The following is an 18,515-nucleotide window of genomic DNA, read 5'->3' as shown; positions in this document are numbered from 1 at the left end:
TTATTTATTTTGAGAGACAGAAAGACAGAGAGAGTGAGCATGGGGGAGGGGCAGAGTGAGAGGGAGAGAGAGAATCTCAAGCAGGCTCCATGCTGCCAGTGCAGAGCCAGATGCAGGGCTAGATCTCACAAACTGTGATCATGATCTGAGCTGAAATCACGAGTCAGATGCTCAACTGACTGAGCCACCCAGGTACCCAAAGATTGTGATTTTAAAACTTTTAAAATTTCTGGTGGAAAGTAATTCTCCAGAAGCATGGTGCCAACTTACTTCCCCACCAATAGAGTGGTATATCTTCACAAATAGTATTACAATTGAAAAAATAATAATAAAACACTGGCTAATGGATAAAATTTGTGTCTCATTTTAAATGTGTTATCTTCAGGGTACCTGGGTGGCTTAGTCGGTTAAGCATACAACTTCGCCTCAGATCATGTCTCACAGCTCATGAGTTTGAGCCTGCGTGGGGCTCTGTGCTGACAGCTCAGTCTGGAGCCTGCTTGGGATTCTGTGTCTCCCTCTCTCTCTGCCCCTCCCCTGCTCATGCTCTGTGTCTCTCTGTCTCTCAAAAATATACAAACATTAAAAAAATTATTAAATGTGATATCTTCAGTTGCTTCTGATGATTTTTAAATATCGTTTTACTGTCTGTATACAGCAAATTGTTTTACTATTTGAGTGGTCAGCTTTTCCTCTTTGATTTAAAAGGGTATTTATAACCATGTATACTTATGAGGCAACACATTTTTCTATATATTTGCTTTAACTATGTTTATGACCATTTTTAGCATAGAAAGGTATTAATTTTACTTATTCTACCATAAAATGTACTATCAACATTTTATTTATAATTTTCTATTTTTACTTTTAGGCTTAAAAATTTCCTGTTAGAGGCAAAATAAATATTAACTTATATTTTATTTGGATTATTTAATGTTTTATTTTGTAACATTATCTAGTTAGTTCTCATAGAAGTTATCTGCTATAAGGGTATAGAGGAAGAGTTGTCAAAATAACAGAATGCATCAACACAAGTTAGTGAATATGAAAATCTATCAAATCTCTTCTTTGTAATCTTATGTAATCTAACATATGTATCTGGACTTTTTATTCTACTTCCTTTTATTTGCATCCATTTAATAATACTATATTTTATTATAATTTATTTCAATATATTTCCTAAACATAAAATTCTCTTAGTACCATTTCTATTCAACATTTTGCTGGCTATGCTCTTCGACTTTAAAATGACTTGATCAGGGGCACCTGGGTGGCTCGGTTAGGCGTCCAACTTCGGCTCAGGTCATGTTCTCATGGTTCGTGGTTCGAGCCCCACGTCAGGCTCTGTGCTGACAGCTCAGAGCCTGGAGCCTGCTTCAGATTGTGTCTCCCTCTCTCTGGCCCTCCCCCGCTCATGTTCTGTCTCACTCTCTCTCTCAAAAATAAATAAACATTAAAAAAATTTTAAATGACTTGATCAAGTTCCATTATATTATCGCATTTGAATTTTTTTGAAATTGCTTTATACTTTTCAAATGTAGTATTTCTTTAGTATTAAGGGCTCACATTTTTGAGAACTCAAATAAGGATGTCATATCTCATTTACTTTGGTTACTTAATGTATTTTCTCTTAGATTTTCTAAATGGTATGTAAGAAATATGTGCACATACACATATAAGGCATTTTGACTTATGAGTTTAATGGAATTACCTCTTATGTTTCAACTTTAAGAATGTCATCGAAGGAGTGCCTGGGTGGCTGAGTCAGTTAAGCATCTGGCTCTTGATTTCGGCTCAGGTCATGATCTCACAGTTGGTGAGATTAAGCCCTATGTTGGGTTCTGCACTAACAGCGTGGAGCCTGATGGAGATTCTCTCTCCACCTCTCTCTCTCTCTGCTCCTCCTCATCCTCTCTAAATAAGTAAACATTTTTTAAAAATGGTATTGAATATTGTTGTAAGGTATTTATATTTTGTTATGTTTGAAAATCATAATAGATATCGAAAAGATTTGAAGATAATGTAAATCCCTTAGGGAAAAATGGAAAGAAAAACTAAGTAACTTTAGCAAATTATAAATTGATTGTCAATATCTTTTCATCTAAGATCCCATGGGGTAAATTATATTATTAAATGTCTTTCTTTGACTAACCTTTTTATTCCCAGAGAAAATATCCCATTGTCATTTATTAGAAATTTACTAATATTGTATTGAATTTTTTAATTTAGAATTTTACAACTCTGGATGGAATAAATGGAACCCATATAAATTTTCATTTTTGTTCTATTTTTGTTATTCATTGCTATTAGAGAATATTTGGATCAGGAGGCTCTGACTATTCTCTCTTAAATCCTTCTGAACTAGTAGAAAAAATAGAGAGTCATATTGCTATAGGAACATAATACCAAACTGCTAGAGAATGTTCTTTTTTTCTCTCTCTGTTTTTAAAATAATTTTTATATTTCCATAAGTAATCCCTAAGACCAACACGGGGCTCATACTCATCACCCCAAGATCAAAAGTTGTGTGTTCTACTGACTGAGCCAGCCAAGTGCCTCCATTTTTTTTTCCTCTTAAACTTCATTTGCTTCATAAACTAAACCAAACCATAAAGACTGGTTTGGTTTAGCAGACCACTGACAAAGAGAACTTCAGATTAATAGATGTCATATTTTAGAACTAGCAATCATATACTTTAAAAGTTACACCAAACTCTAAAAAGCATATTGATAGACATAGCTCCATGATGCCTCACTTTGTTCATCATAAAGCTTTCTTGGAGTGTTATTTTTCTCTCACCCACCTAGGAGCTGTGAGGGACCCCAGAGTTACAAGCTTTCTACCTTTTATACTTTCCTAGTATGGAAGTAGCATGTAGAGAGGAAGTAGTAATACTCAATGGTTCACTTTAGAAACATACAAATGAATTCTCCCCTTATCAGTTACATGCTTATTCTATATTTTGACAGTGTCATGGAGCTTGGAAGGCAGTCAAGATTTTAGCATGGCAGGCCATTCTACTATGGCTTACCCTACCTTTTCTTTATATGAAGAGATTATTTCAGATGTGTAGTTATGTTTTTAAAGATCATTTTCAGCTACTGGATTGGTTTGGCCAATGGGGAGAACCTGCAAGTGACTAAAAGACAAGAGGAGAATGAAGCTGGGTATATATCTCCTAGTCTACTCCTGATTGGTTTGCATTGGATTGCCTATATTCTCTCCCAAAATGCCATAGCTTCTATGAACTGGTAGCTTTCCTCTTTCTGGGTCTTAATGACTGCTCTTTCCTTTGTCCCTTCAGGACTCAAGGTAATGATGACATTCTGCTGTTACTAGTCCCTTCAGAATCCTACTATCTCTACCCATTATCTTTGTAAATAATTTTTTTTTTTTTGTAAATTCTCCCAAGTACTCAACTGGAATGTGCTATCTATTCCCTGATATGACCCTGGTCAACACAGTGGATGAACATACTGGAAAATGCTGGCAAGTGCCTTGTAAATTATTGATTAACATGTCTAAAATATTTAGGAAGGCAAGGGACACTAGAAGAAGAATAGGCAAACTGGAAAAGATCAAAATCACCAAAGAGTGTTTGAAGTTGGAATGAGGGAATGGGAGAAATGGAATGTGAGAAAGTTTTGCTCATAAAGGCAAACTTAGGGTTTTATTTCCTGGAAATGGAGAATTTGTGTCCTGATTATATTCGAGGGATAGCTATGGGACTAACTGTATGAGAGGAGAAGATGTAACTCTGCTGAATTTGTTAAGAACCTTATATGCGAGAAGTGATGTGTTGGGTATTACTGATGGTTCTTAACAGTTATACAACAAGCTATTGTCTTGTAAAAGCACACGGAAAATACTACATTTAAATTTGTAATTAAAATTTATGTTATTTTTAGGAACATATCACACTACACATACCAAATATAAGATTTGGTCTTTTGTATTATTGAGTTGCCAGCCACAAATTACACACCTAAACATTTTAAACACTGATATGTGATTCTTCTGAAACATACACACAAAATCTACAAATATACATATATAACACATGAAACCTATACATTTCTTATTGAGGGGAAATCAACTTCACTACCACAATTACACTTGAAATTCCACAAGATAGAACTTCTTTAAATAATGAAAAATACCTTCTCTTTCTGCTAAATATAATTATTGAAGGTTTTTTTTTCTGCATGTTTCCCGATTTGACAGTAATTACAAGGGTAGAGGAGACTAATAATTTCTAAAATGCTTTAAAGTAAGAATAGCTATCTAAGAAAAGTGGCTTTTCATTATTTCAAGACTGAATTTAAATTTACACATGGGATACTATCTTGTGTCAATTTATATATATTTTTTTGTTAAGTAAAGGTCATGAGTTTCATTTACATTCTGAGTTATACATAATGAAAGCATCACAGCTTTGCATTAAATAATGATAAACCACGCTATGTAGAATGGCAACACTCAATAAAGTTCCCTTGATTGCTTCATCTTCCCATTAAAAAAAAAAATACCAGCACTGAAAAAAAAATGTTAGAAAGTGTATGTTATATTGTGTTCCACCTGACAAAGATTCTATTTCAAGAAATGAGAATAATAAAAGTTATTCCTAAAGTTTGAAAGATCTATTGTAATGAATTGAACTAGTTCAGTTTCTGATTGCTTGCCAGCAGTGTAGCTGTCTCCAACATACTCCTGTATTGATCTGGTAGCCTTTGTGGCAGTGCATAAAGAATAAACATCTGTGTCAGGTACAACAGCAAGGTGCCATCCCCATTGAACTTGCTGCTACCCTGATTACAAAGAGGCTGTTTAGAGCACCCGGTGACCACGACAGGCTCTTTCTTCACTATAGAAAAGAAACTCATTTCCAAAAGCTTACTGAACTGAAACTGAGAAACTCACCAGAAATCGTCAGCTGAAGAGGTGTTGCAATGAACTCCAGTGAAGACAAAGTAAGCGATCTAGTGATGGAAAGCCTCTGGCTTGCAGCAGAAGATTCCCAATCACGCACACTAGGCTGAAGTTCCCATTTCGGCCACTCTGAAGAAGTTGTAAGCTCTTCTTTTAAATCAGATGTTAGGGTCAGATAATCTGTATAATATGTCCAATCTGGCACAAGAACAGACAAGGGAAAAGAGGCCTGTATTGGATACGATTGAGTTCCTGAAATTGCATAAAATGCGATATTAGAGGTTACCTCTGAAAAGTCAGACACAGAGTCTATATAAGGTGGCAGGTTGTTTTTGAGGTCACCTGAATATATAGTTTTTGTATGATTTTGTAAATTTAATTCAAAATCTAGAGAACTGTCATGTGTGTGAAGTTTGAACTGATTATGAGATCCTTTACTCTCTCGCATACCCAATAAATTGTCTTGATTCAGTATCTCAGTGGGGCCCACGGTTATACCATGTTGTCCTATTGTCAATAGTTTTAAAATGTTCTCTGACACAGAAGGATCATCAGTAGTCAGTTTTGAAGTCAAATCAGAAATCATCAAGGCTGAAGAGACACTTTGTAAAGGGACAATGGATAAATAACTCTTAAATAAACATAAATTAACATCCAAATTACTTGATAGGGGAATGGATTCTTCCAAGGATGAGGATAAAATCCTTCTTTTTGTACTCTTTTTAGAAGGAAATAAAGATGACAGTTCTGTGAATGCCACTGATGGCGTTATTTCAGTAGCATAAGACAATGGATGCCCAGAAGTGATAGTCTGAATTCCCATTAGTGCATACCAGCTGGCTGATATCGCTGAGTTCATCCAGAATGTCTCATAGAAGTGGGACTGTTTTCTATGCAAAACTTGATCTGAGAATTCATGAGAGGATTTTATTTCAGTCATAGAACATGTTGCACATGTTTGGCTTAATTCACTTAAAGAATCAGCAGCCTGTGATTTGATGTTTGTGAGTCTCTGGTTGCTAGATGCTTCAGTAATAACCTGGTATTCACTGGGAATGGAGGCTTGTGTAATGAATTGGTGCAGAGTTGATGAGTTTAAGATGGCTACCTGTTTAGATATAATTATCTTAGCAGGAGAAAGGGGAGACATTGAGGAGCTCAGCAATCTCCAGTACTCTCTTCTTGAAATTAGGGAAACAGCTGAAAATTCTTCAATATCCTCTCGAGCCCCCATAGAAACAACCGGAGGTACACTTGTAGAAGTGGTTGTGAGCAGGAATCCATGGGAGAGTAATGAGTGCCTCTTTAACTTAATATCAGCTCCTGGAATGCCAGTAATTACTGAACTCACTGTGGTAGTAGTTAAGGCAATAGTCTCATTGTTCACAAAAAATAAAGATTCTGTAGGAAAAATAAAATCTGACATGAAAGAAGAAATGATAAATGGGGTCCTGTCTTCCATACTGGGGAAAAAGTATCCTGCTGTGGCTGCTGAAGTTAGGATAGGCATATGTGATACAGACGTTTTGCCCCAGACAATTTGTGCTGAGTCATGAACACCAAAATTCAGAAATTGAGAAGAGGAAACATCTGTGGAAGAAGGAAGACTGCGTTTTGCTGAAAGCTCTCTAGTGGAAATCAGTTCTTTGAGTAAATAGCTTTCAAAAGATATGCCAATGCTTAATGTTGCTAAAATAGTAGTTGGGAGAACATCATGCTTGATAATGTCTATCTGTTTTGGACCTTCAAAGAGGAAAAAGAAACAAAAAGAGAATCAGAAAAGTGAATTAAAAATGAACAACTTTGGCCCTGGACTGAGTCTTCTGCAAACTGCCCTGCCTCCTCATATCAATTATTTGCAGACAAATGGCTCTGTAGGTTATATTTCTAATGGAAGTGTATGGGTAAGTTTAGCAACTTCACAAACTGGATAAATGCAAAGACTCCCATTATTCACACTCCATTTGAGGGTCAAAGTCAAACAAATTGTGCTATATAATCTTGAGAAAGAACAAAGCTGGAGGTATTTTGTGCCCTAATTTCAAACTATACTACAGGGCTATCATAATCAAAACAGCATGGTACTGGCATAAAACCAGACATATAGATCAGTGGATTAGAGTGGAGAGCTCAGAAATAGGCCTACTCATATGTAGTCAATTAATCTCTGACAAAGGAGGCAAGAATATACAATAGGGAAAAGATAGTCTTTAAAATGAATAAACGGTGCTGGGAAAACTGGGCAGCTACATGAAAAAAATTAACTGGACTGCTACTTTACACCATATAATGGTGTAAAGATTTAAATATAAGACTGAAAACCATAAAACTAGAAGAAAAAATAGGTAGTAAGCTCTTTGATATCAATGTTAGCAATACTATTTGGGACCAGACTCCTTAGGCAAGGGCAACAAAAGTTAAAATAAACAAATGGGACTACATCAAACTTAAAAGCCTTTACACAACAAAGGAAACCATAAACAAAACAAAAAAAGCAACCTACTGAATGGGAGAAGATATGTGCAGATCACACATCTGATAAGGGGTTAACATCCAAAATATATAGAGAAATCCACAACTTAATATCAAGAGAACAAGTAATCTGATTTAAAAATGGGCAGGGGCACCTGGGTGGCTCAGTCAGTTAACTTTTGGTTTTGGCTCAGGTCATGATCTCACTGTGAGTTCAAGCCCTGCATCAGGGAGCTTGGGATTGTCTCTCTCTCTCTCTTTCTCTGCAGCTCCCCTGATCGCTTGTTCTCGCTCTCTCTCAAAATAAATAAACTTAAAAAAAATGTGCAGAGGACTTAAATAGACATTTTTCTTAAGAAGACATACGGATGGCCAACTGGCACATGAAAAAATACTCAACATCATTAATCATCACAGAAATGCAAATCAAAACCACAATGAGATATCACCACAAGTATGTCAGATTGACTATTATCAAAAAAGGCAATAAATAATAAGTGTCGGTGAAGATTTGTAGAAAAGGAAACTTTGTACACTGTTGGTGAAAATGTAAATTGGTGCAGCCACTGTAGAAAACAATATGGAATTTCCTTAAAAAAATTAAAAATTAGAAATACCATACAATCCAGCAGTACCACTTCTGGATATCAATCTGGAAAAAATGAAAATACCAGTTCAAAGAGATACATATGCTTTTATGTTCACTGAAGCATTGTATACAATAGCCAAGATATGGATTCAATCTATATGTCCATTGATAGATTAATGGATAAAGATGTTGTATATACACAATGGAATATTACTCAGCCATAAAAAAGAATGGAAGCTCCTCACTTGTGATGACATGGATGAACCTAGAGAGTATTATGCTCAGTGAAATAAGTCAGAGAAAGACAAATACTGTATGATATTATTTACATATGGAATCTAAAAATACTTGAACATGGCACAAAAACAGACACACAGACCAATGGAATAGAATAGAAACCCCAGAACTAGACCCACAAACGTATGGCCAACTCATCTTTGACAAAGCAGGAAAGAACATCCAATGGAAAAAAGACAGCCTCTTTAACAAATGGTGCTGGGAGAACTGGACAGCAACATGCAGAAGGTTGAAACTAGACCACTTTCTCACACCATTTACAAAAATAAACTCAAAATGGATAAAGGACCTAAATGTGAGACAGGAAACCATCAAAACCTTAGAGGAGAAAGCAGGAAAAAACCTCTCTGACCTCAGCTGTAGCAATCTCTTACTCGACACATCCCCAAAGGCAAGGGAATTAAAAGCAAAAGTGAATTACCGGGACCTTATGAAGGTAAAAAGCTTCTGCACAGCAAAGGAAACAACCAAGAAAACTAAAAGGCAACCAACGGAATGGGAAAAGATATTTGCAAATGACATATCGGACAAAGGGCTAGTATCTAAAATCTATAAAGAGCTCACCAAACTGCACACCCGAAAAACAAATAACCCAGTGAAGAAATGGGCAGAAAACATGAATAGACACTTCTCTAAAGAAGACATCCAGATGGCCAACAGGCACATGAAAAGATGTTCAGCATCGCTCCTTATCAGGGAAATACAAATCAAAACCACACTCAGGTATCACCTCACGCCAGTCAGAGTGGCCAAAATGAACAAATCAGGAGACTATAGATGCTGGCGAGGATGTGGAGAAACGGGAACCCTCTTGCACTGTTGGTGGGAATGCAAATTGGTGCAGCCGCTCTGGAAAGCAGTGTGGAGGTTCCTCAGAAAATTAAAAATAGACCTACCCTATGACCCAGCAGTAGCACTGCTAGGAATTTATCCAAGGGATACAGGAGTACTGATGCATAGGGGCACTTGTACCCCAATGTTCATAGCAGCACTCTCAACAATAGCCAAATTATGGAAAGAGCCTAAATGTCCATCAACTGATGAATGGATAAAGAAATTGTGGTATATATACACAATGGAATACTACGTGGCAATGAGAAAAAATGAAATATGGCCTTTTGTAGCAACGTGGATGGAACTGGAGAGTGTAATGCTAAGTGAAATAAGCCATACAGAGAAAGACAGATACCATATGGTTTCACTCTTATGTGGATCCTGAGAAACTTAACAGGAACCCATGGGGGAGGGGAAGGAAAAAAAAAAAAAAAGAGGTTAGAGTGGGAGAGAGCCAAAGCATAAGAGACTGTTAAAAACTGAGAACAAACTGAGGGTTGATGGGGGGTGGGAGGGAGGGGAGGGTGGGTGATAGGTATTGAGGAGGGCACCTTTTGGGATGAGCACTGGGTGTTGTATGGAAACCAATTTGTCAATAAATTTCATATATATATAAAAAAAATAAAAAAATAAAAATACTTGAACAAACAAAACAAAAAATACCATGAGAAACATACTCATAGATAGAGAATAAACTTGGTTAGCAGAGAAGGGAGAGATAAGCAGGGTGGAAAAAAATAGATAAAGGGGATTAAGAAGTACAAACTCCCAGTTATAAAATGCGTAAGTCATGGGAATGTAATGTACAGCACAGGGAATATAAATAATATTGTAGCAACTATGTATGGTGTCAGGTGGCAACAAGATTTGTCATGGGGATCATTTAATAATGTATAGAAATATCAAATCACTATGATGTATACCTGAAAATAATAGAATATTCTGTATCAATTATACTTCAATTATAAAGAAAAGCAATATATATAATTTATGTTATATTAAATTTTGTATTTATTTCATAAACATTTTTATTTATTTCACATATTTATACTTATACATACAAGCAATGAGTATGCACAGAGGGAAAAGAAAGAATTGACATATTCCACACCAAATGACTCCTTTGAATAATGAAACATGAAAAATTACAACTTTGTCACTGATAGACTCAATGAATATATAACATAGTGGTTAAAAAATATTAGACATATTATTTTAATTTCTAAATAGGCACAGTATACTTTATATTTGATAATATTATATTTCAATGTAAGTCTTTAAAAGAACAGAAATTACAAAGACAAAAAATAGGGAAGACTACCTGCCTGCTTATAATATCCAGTAGACTTCAAAAATATTTTTCCTAAGCAAAGAATACCTTGTTAAGGGGTATAATTCTCATTCTTAATCCTGAGTGACACTGACTATAAAAAGAATTAATTTGGAATTTAACATAGATATACTATTTACAATATAGCATCATTTGATTTAGTAAATTAAATAAGACCTATTGAAACATACTCAAGATGTCAAAATACTTCAATATTGGAAAAAATGCAGATTAAAAAAATTCCAATAAATTGATAGGAATATAAATTTATATATAATGATTCAGAGAATGTTAAATAAAGATAGAATAAAGTAAGTATTACAAGTTTTTTTAAATAAGTTTTATGGATAGTTAAAATCAGCTGGGACTGGAATCCAGTTATCTACCAAAATTTACATATCATAATAAAGATATTAATAAACATTTTTTCACTGTTTAAGAAAGAGTATTTATTAGCAAAGAACATCAATATTCTTAAACCAAAACTTAAAACTGAAACATAACAAGAATTCTAAAATAATTTTATACTCCTGAAAAATTATGTATCTCAGAAAAATAAAGATTTGAAATAAGTCAGAAAATAAGTTTCAATACACATCAAATTCAATCTTTTATATATCTTATTTTCATCTACTTACCTGGATCATCTGGGTTAGTATTCATGATGGTCCACAGTCTTGTAGCCCTTGCTGATGGAAAGCTACTGATTGAAGTGTCAGAAGCAGATACTGTATATGTTTGTGTAGAAATGACATCCGTTCTTTGAGAGACAAGAGGTAAACAGGTAATTCTGCTTATTTCAGCACCACAAAAAAGCCCAGTGGAGCAGGCCTGCAAACGATAATTATAATAACTAAGTTCACAGTTTCTTTGTCACCAAGAGAGAAGTTTTTAAGTTAGTTTTGAGGCATTTTCTTGCCATATTCGATAGCTCAAATCATCACCTTAATTTGCTTGAAAATAAAGTCTTTAGGGTAAATTTTATCTGTATTTCAAAATTAATCCTTCAAATTTTGGATATGCTCAATTAAATGCCTAAATGTATTCTTAATTTCTTTAATTTTAAGCCAAAATACTATTTCACATTTCCTTTGAGGGTATTTTTTTTTCCAAGGAAGAATTTGTGCTGTATGGTAGTCAATACGGATCTAAAAGCTTCGTTACAAATTATAAACTCTTCCACTCTAAATGTCATATTTAGTTGGAAGCAAATGTAAAATGCAGTATATGCAACAGATAATTTGAAAACATTTTCTTGTGATGTTTGAATCATTTTAATTTGTATTGGCTTACGGAGCAATGATCCTTATAGATTTAGGTTTATGTGAATAGCTTATTTCTGCCATAAACTTACAAGATAATTTCTGCATAAAGAAATTGTTTTTAGCTTATGGGAAGAGAATTGTGATACATACATAAATAAGTACAAATATATCTGGGGATTCTCCTTTAAATATAGAATTAACACTTAGTTACACTATTTGTAGATTTTGAACTTTATGAAAATACAATTCAAATATTATTTAAAAATAGTAATGCATGCCTATTTCCTAACACTAAGGACACATTCAACAGGTATCCTTACTTAACTGGGCTAGTATTTGTTCAAGATTTCATATAATTTGCACAAAATGTAAATTTTACTTTAGATATCCTTTTTTCATTTGTTTCAGAGTTATAAATTCTGTATTCACTTTCAATTAACACCTGAAAGTTTTTATAAGGTCAGAGAATTCTTGATGTTTTATAACTGCTTTAAAAAATCTAACATGTAGGGGCGCCTGGGTGACTCAGTCGGTTGAGCGGTCGACTTCAGCTCAGGTCATGATCTCGCGATCCGTGAGTTTGAGCCCTGTGTCGGGCTCTGTGCTGACAGCTCAGAGCCTGGAACCTGTTTCGGATTCTGTGTCTCCCTCTCTCTGATCCTCCCCTGTTCACGCTCTGTCTTTCTCTGTCTCAAAAATAAATAAACGTTAAAAAAAAATAAAAAAAAATCTAACATGTAGAAAATGGTAAAAAGTGAAGCTAGAAGCGATAGAAGAAACAGCAAGAAAAACATATGTTTTATGATTCCACATATTAAGGACCAAGAGATTTGTCTTTTTCTCTACTCAAGGGTAAGCAGCAAGGCTTGGAAAGAATTCAAAGATTGTTGAAAGTACACATGGAACTAGGATAGAGATCAGAATGCAAATATATTAGATTATGGTGAAAATATAGCTGTTACATAGCACAAAAATATTTGCACGACCAACATTTTCCTACTAAATCATAATCAGAAGTTATTATCAACTACCTTGAGAAATCACTACCATGGGGTTAAGGGATCCTCAAAGCCCCATGATCAACAAGTTTTCCCCATGTCACCATTGCTACATAAGAATCACAGATATCCTTGAGGTACACTAGATCAGAACATGTAAAACAAGGTGATTCAAATACTTCATGATGTAAGGCTAAGATACTGCCATAAGAATGATCTGGAATACCTGATATTCATAGACTAAATATCTATCTTTAGACAACTTTACATTGGAACAAGTAACATTTGTCTCTATGGTTCTGATATGTTCTCTAATATTGTTGACTATTATATCACTGGATATGTTAATACATCCATTCTTCCTGGTGGGAAGCCATACTTTCTCTTTCCTATGTTGTATGCCTAGGCTCACATCCATCATGTGTGTTCTCAGTATTTAAGTCTCAAAGGTGAATTTATTTTCCTAATTTTGAGCTTGATAAGAAATGTCTTATTATATTCCCAAGTACCAGCAATTAAAATCATAGAGCCTTTTTTAAAATTAAATGTTCCTCCAAATTTATTTCAGTATTTTAATTGTTTGAACTCTCTCTCTCCTCCTCCTCCACACACACACACACACACACACACACACACACACACACACACACTAGCATAATTTATCCTAGAGAAACTTCTATATTTTCCTTAGTTAAATTCAAAACTGCATGGCAAAGCTTACTACATGTTCACTAAACTTATTTCTTCTTCCTCTTGGACATGTTTTACTCACTCTTATGTTTATGTGAGACCACGTCATTTACTGCTAATCAATGAAATGTGAATGATCATGAAGTATGTCACTTTCAGATTGATTGACAAGAGTCTGCTATGCATGAACCTCCAGCCTCTTCTTCCATGTGGCGACTTCAGAAAACACAGATTAATGATAGAGGAGCCACAAAAAGGAAGTAGCCCAGATCCATAGATCTTTCTTTGAAGGAGAATATCTGAAATCAGGAACACTCACTTGGACTTCATATGAATGAAAAGTAAATTTGTATTATTCTAGGAAAAATTTAGAAGTTATTGCTGTATCAACCAGTATTGGTTGGTATCAATCTCTCCCTCACTTGGTAATGTTACAAGAAAACTAAACCATAAATGGTTGAACATTTCTTTTCCCATAACTGCAGGATTACACTGAAGGATATAAGTATTTCAAATATTTAAATTTGCTTTAATTCAGCAAATATTAAAGTTATATTTCTTTCCTAACTTCAGTTACCCTAATTTACTTATTTTGCCAATATATCTCTCATTCACTCATCATTCATCTATCAAATATGTATTGAGTACCTACCATGAATAGCATAATAACTTACTTGCTGATAGTTATTGAAATGTAATATGTGCCATGACAAAGATAGCCATTTCTACAAAACTTCATGACTTAAAAAATATTTTTCCTTCTGAATCTATATTTGAGGAGAAAAATGCAAATAGGATCTTTTGAATCAAACCTTTATGAGAATATGGTCATCCACTTTCCATGGTCACTGTGTAGCCTTCTATGTCTTTACTCAACAAATATTTCATGATCAGTTTCTAAGTGTCAGTGATTGTTGCAAGTGCTTGGAATAAAATAACTAACAAGATATGCAATGTTTGTTTCATTACATAGCTTATCTTTTAGTAAAGGAATCAGAATTAATTAATTAATACTAATTAGTAATAAGTGGCTTAAAGACAAAATTTTGCGAGATAAATAATAAGGACAAATAGGGAGGACTCTTAAAGGGAGTGGCCAGGGAAGTCTTTTCTGATCAGGGATCTGAATGTGAATTTCTGAGGAAAAGAGCATTCAAAGCAAACAGAAGAGGGGTATAATGGCCCTGAGACAGGAACATGCATTGCATGTTTGAAAGACAGCAAGAGGGGGATATGAATAAAGAGATGAACGGAAGGCCATCAGTGGATGGAAGTGAGGTCACAGACATAGGCAAGATAGGTAAGATAATGTGTTTCTTGTATTTGGAATTAATTACGAGAGTTATGGAAAGCCATTGGAGTATTTAATATTTAGGAAAAAAGATACAGTTTGATTTATATTATGAAAGGATTCAGTTAATGTTTTGTAGATAGTAGACTCTTAAGGGAGTCTGGAGTACAGGAAAGAATGGAAGCTGTGAGATATATACATATATTTATATATATATATATATATATATATATATATATATATATATATATATAAAATCAATGATTCCTAAGTTTTTGTTCCTATCAGTGATGTGCGTAGTGGTGCAACTTACTAATTTGAAGAACACTGGTGAAGAACACTGGTATTTTTTTAATACTTAAATGTTTATTTATTTATTTGTTTTGAGATAGAAAGAGTGTGTGAGCTACCACAAGCACAAGTTGGGGAGGGACAGAAAAAGAGGGAGAGAGAGAGAATCCCAAGCAGGCTCCACGCCTACCAACAAGGAGATAATGACCTGAGCTGAAATCAAGAGTCAGATGCTCAACTGACTGAGTCACCCAAGAGCCCCCTAAAGTACTTTAAACTTGATAGGCTCATTAGCTATCCAGATATGGATGTAGAGTAAGAAATTGGAAATATGAGTCTCTCCTGAGACAGAATTACTCTTAAATCATCTCAACTAAGTAAGAAATTATGATTATGGGATAACTAGTGTTATCCCATAGTCCTTCTAATTCTCTAGTCACAGACCTAAAAAAATGGCAGAGCCTAGATTTATATGTAGGCACTAAGACTCCAGAATCCACACACATAATCATTGTGCTATATGTTTTACCTCTTATTACATCTTCAACATTTGTTATGAACAGTTCTACCCTACAGTTGATTGTTGTAGGTAATAAAAACATTCTTTTATTCTAATAGCCTAATGGATATCACTATCAATTAAATTTAATAATCACTATCAATATGTTAAGATCTGAGCAAAACAATGTTTCTATTGACAGTAACATTTGAAGACATAATGTACTTCATCCTTACTTTCTACTTGAGGTGATGAGTGTGTAATATAGCAAAAAAAAAAAAAACCCAAAATTCCCAGTTGTCACAGTTTCATATCAATCTAATTCTGTGGTTTGATCTACTTTCCTCTTAGAACTAGTAGTTTACTCCTTAAAGTTTACTAAAATAACTGACAGCTTGAATTTTTCCAACACTATCAAAAAACATTATTAATTTTTTATTTTTTTAAGTTTGTTTATTTTGAGAGAGAGAAAGAGAATGTGTGTATGCAGTGCAGGCAGGGGAGGGGCAGAGAGAGACAGACAGGGAGAGAAATAGAATCCCAGGCAAGCTCTGTGCTGTCATGGCCTAGCTGCAAGTGGGGCTTGATTTCACTTAACCATGAGACCATAATCTGAGCAGAAATCAAGAGTTGGACACTCAATGGACTGGGCCACCCACGACCCCCTATTTTATTGTTTATATAGCAAACTGTCTACCTAATTTGTGGGGGCCAGTGCAAATGAAAATATAGATCCCCTTGCTAAAAAATGGTTAATTATTAAGTCAGCAACAGCAGAATATTAGAGCAATTGTGTGTGTGTGTGTGTGTGTGTGTGTGTGTGTGTAGGGGTGGGTATCTTCTAATGGCAGGGTCTTAATGTAACTCACAAATCACATACCCATGACTTATATATGCTAATTTTGCCATTTTATAATAGTGGATTTACCTACCTGTAGCTTAACACTCTTTGAAAATTTTCTCAGGGTGATATATGCCTTCTTAAATTGAAATATCTTTTTGATAATTTTGATAATTGGAAGAAACAGTTCAGATGATTTTTACGCTAAATTCATGACATGGTGTTCTTGTAGAATTATAAAGGAAACATCAGGCAGAACATTCAATATAAAACCACCAAGCAAATCTGTTTCTAAGTAGTATAGGCTTAGTTACCCCATCAATTACAGTTCTAAGAAGCAATAAACTCTTCCCAGTTTCATATAAAGTGAAATGTTCGATTTATGCTAATTGGAACTATCATGTTTCATTAGGAAAGGTTCACTAAACTGAAGTTCTCTTTCAATAATTTCTGCTTTCTGGCAAGCTTTTGCATCATTTACATAATTTCCAATTCTATAAAAATTTTACTATATAAAATTCTCAGGTCTCAAGTAACAAATCAATGTCCAGTCACAAAACCAATAACCAATAATTTACATCTAGTTAGTATATTTCTCCCATGTTGGGAGAACTTGTTGGTTAGATAAGGGGAAAAAACCTTCCAAGTTGTTGATTCAATGTTGCTGTCCTGTAAAGGATACTTGCAGGTTTCTGCATGTGGTTAGCTAACTGGACTGGGAGATGAAAGGTAAAGTTAGTGTCAGTCTGAATCTGAGAATAATATTTTGAAGAATGATATCATTCACCCATAATAATAATAAAAGAATCTGTTAATGATCAGAGATCAAATATTAAGAATACTTTGACATAAAGTATATAATATTGAGATAGTTTTATGATTCAAAATTGGACTACATATTTTATTTCTAGTTTTTCTAGAATTTCCTCTATAATATCTATAGAGTCCATATCAATAATTAGAATTGTTATTGTATGACTGTTTGTATACCAAATGGATTTACATGTCTTTACCAGCATAACAAAAGTGCCTCTGACCACTCTCTACTGAATGGCCATGGCTAGTATGATGTCTAGAACATAGTTACATTGTTGGTGGTCAGTAAACATTTGTTGGAAAAAAAACTCTAAAAGATAACATTCCTTTGAAAATGCATTTTATCTAGGTACTTCTGCATTTCTTTTTTTCTATGAACATAAAATTCCATCCTTCTTGAAAAACTCCATCAGATAAGAAATCAGGATTTTGGAATAGTAGTCTGGTGAAATATCCCTTGGGCTTCCAAACCCTGAAGATTATTGATGGTTCACATGACCAAAGCTTTATACAGTCTCATATGAACCTTGTGATCTAAAAAGGATGTAGCCTAAGCCTTGATATTTCAAGAATAAAGCCTCCTCGGGGCGCCTGGGTGGCGCAGTCGGTTAAGCGTCCGACTTCAGCCAGGTCACGATCTCGTGGTCCGGGAGTTCGAGCCCCGCGTCGGGCTCTGGGCTGATGGCTCAGAGCCTGGAGCCTGTTTCCCCTGTTTCTGATTCTGTGTCTCCCTCTCTCTCTGCCCCTCCCCCATTCATGCTCTGTCTCTCTCTGTCCCAAAAATAAATAAACGTTGAAAAAAAATTTTTAAAAAATAAAAAAAGAATAAAGCCTCCTCATGTAATATTCTAAACATGATAGGGCCCTTCCAGGAGAAGTGGTGATCATCTAAACTGTTTCTATGGAGGCTGTCAGTGGTCAGACCTGGAGAAGTAAGTCTGATCTACACATGTCCTCTGTAGAGAGCTCATCATAATGGAGCACATAGATAGTGATATGATGGCACAAATTATCTCTCTGCCTAGGCTGTGTGTGGCACTAATGCCACTAATGCCATGGATATTTGCATCTATTCACTATCTCGAGAATCTACGAAAAAGGTGGCAAGTTCTCAAGAAACATATAGTTCTAGAATTCTTTTCTTCCTGCATGATGACTTGACATAAAACAACAGGAATTCTCATTCCCTCATTTTGTGCTTATTTCTCTTCTTTCTTTCTTTATTATTTTTAAGATTTATTTATGTTTGAGAGAGAGAGAGAGAGAGAGAGAGAGAGCACAAGTGGGGGAAGGGCAGAGAGAGAGGGAGACGCAGAATCCGAAACAAGCTCCAGGCTCTGAGCTGTCAGTGTAGAGCCTGATGTGGGGATTG

The 18,515-nt window shown here is 34.9% G+C and overlaps 1 protein-coding gene across 1 annotated transcript in view; it reads right to left on the bottom strand.

Moving 5' to 3' along the window:
- EYS (eyes shut homolog) overlaps positions 1 to 18,515 on the bottom strand; it is a 1,631,667-nt gene that overhangs the window by 761,922 nt on the left and 851,230 nt on the right. The window contains exons 24-25 of the mRNA XM_047102761.1: positions 11,091 to 11,283; positions 4,922 to 6,673 (exon numbers count right to left, since the gene is read on the bottom strand). Coding sequence (XP_046958717.1) covers positions 4,922 to 6,673; positions 11,091 to 11,283 — 1,945 coding nt within the window. The remainder of the gene's footprint in view (positions 1 to 4,921; positions 6,674 to 11,090; positions 11,284 to 18,515) is intronic.

Source organism: Lynx rufus, unplaced genomic scaffold (genome assembly GCF_022079265.1).
Source record: "Lynx rufus isolate CCGP_SWC_20201006 ecotype Redwood Valley unplaced genomic scaffold, mLynRuf1.p SCAF_6, whole genome shotgun sequence".
In the NCBI taxonomy this organism is placed as follows: domain Eukaryota; kingdom Metazoa; phylum Chordata; class Mammalia; order Carnivora; family Felidae; genus Lynx; species Lynx rufus.
Note: the sequence above shows the minus strand (reverse complement) of the source record. Positions and strands in the feature narration are given on the sequence as shown.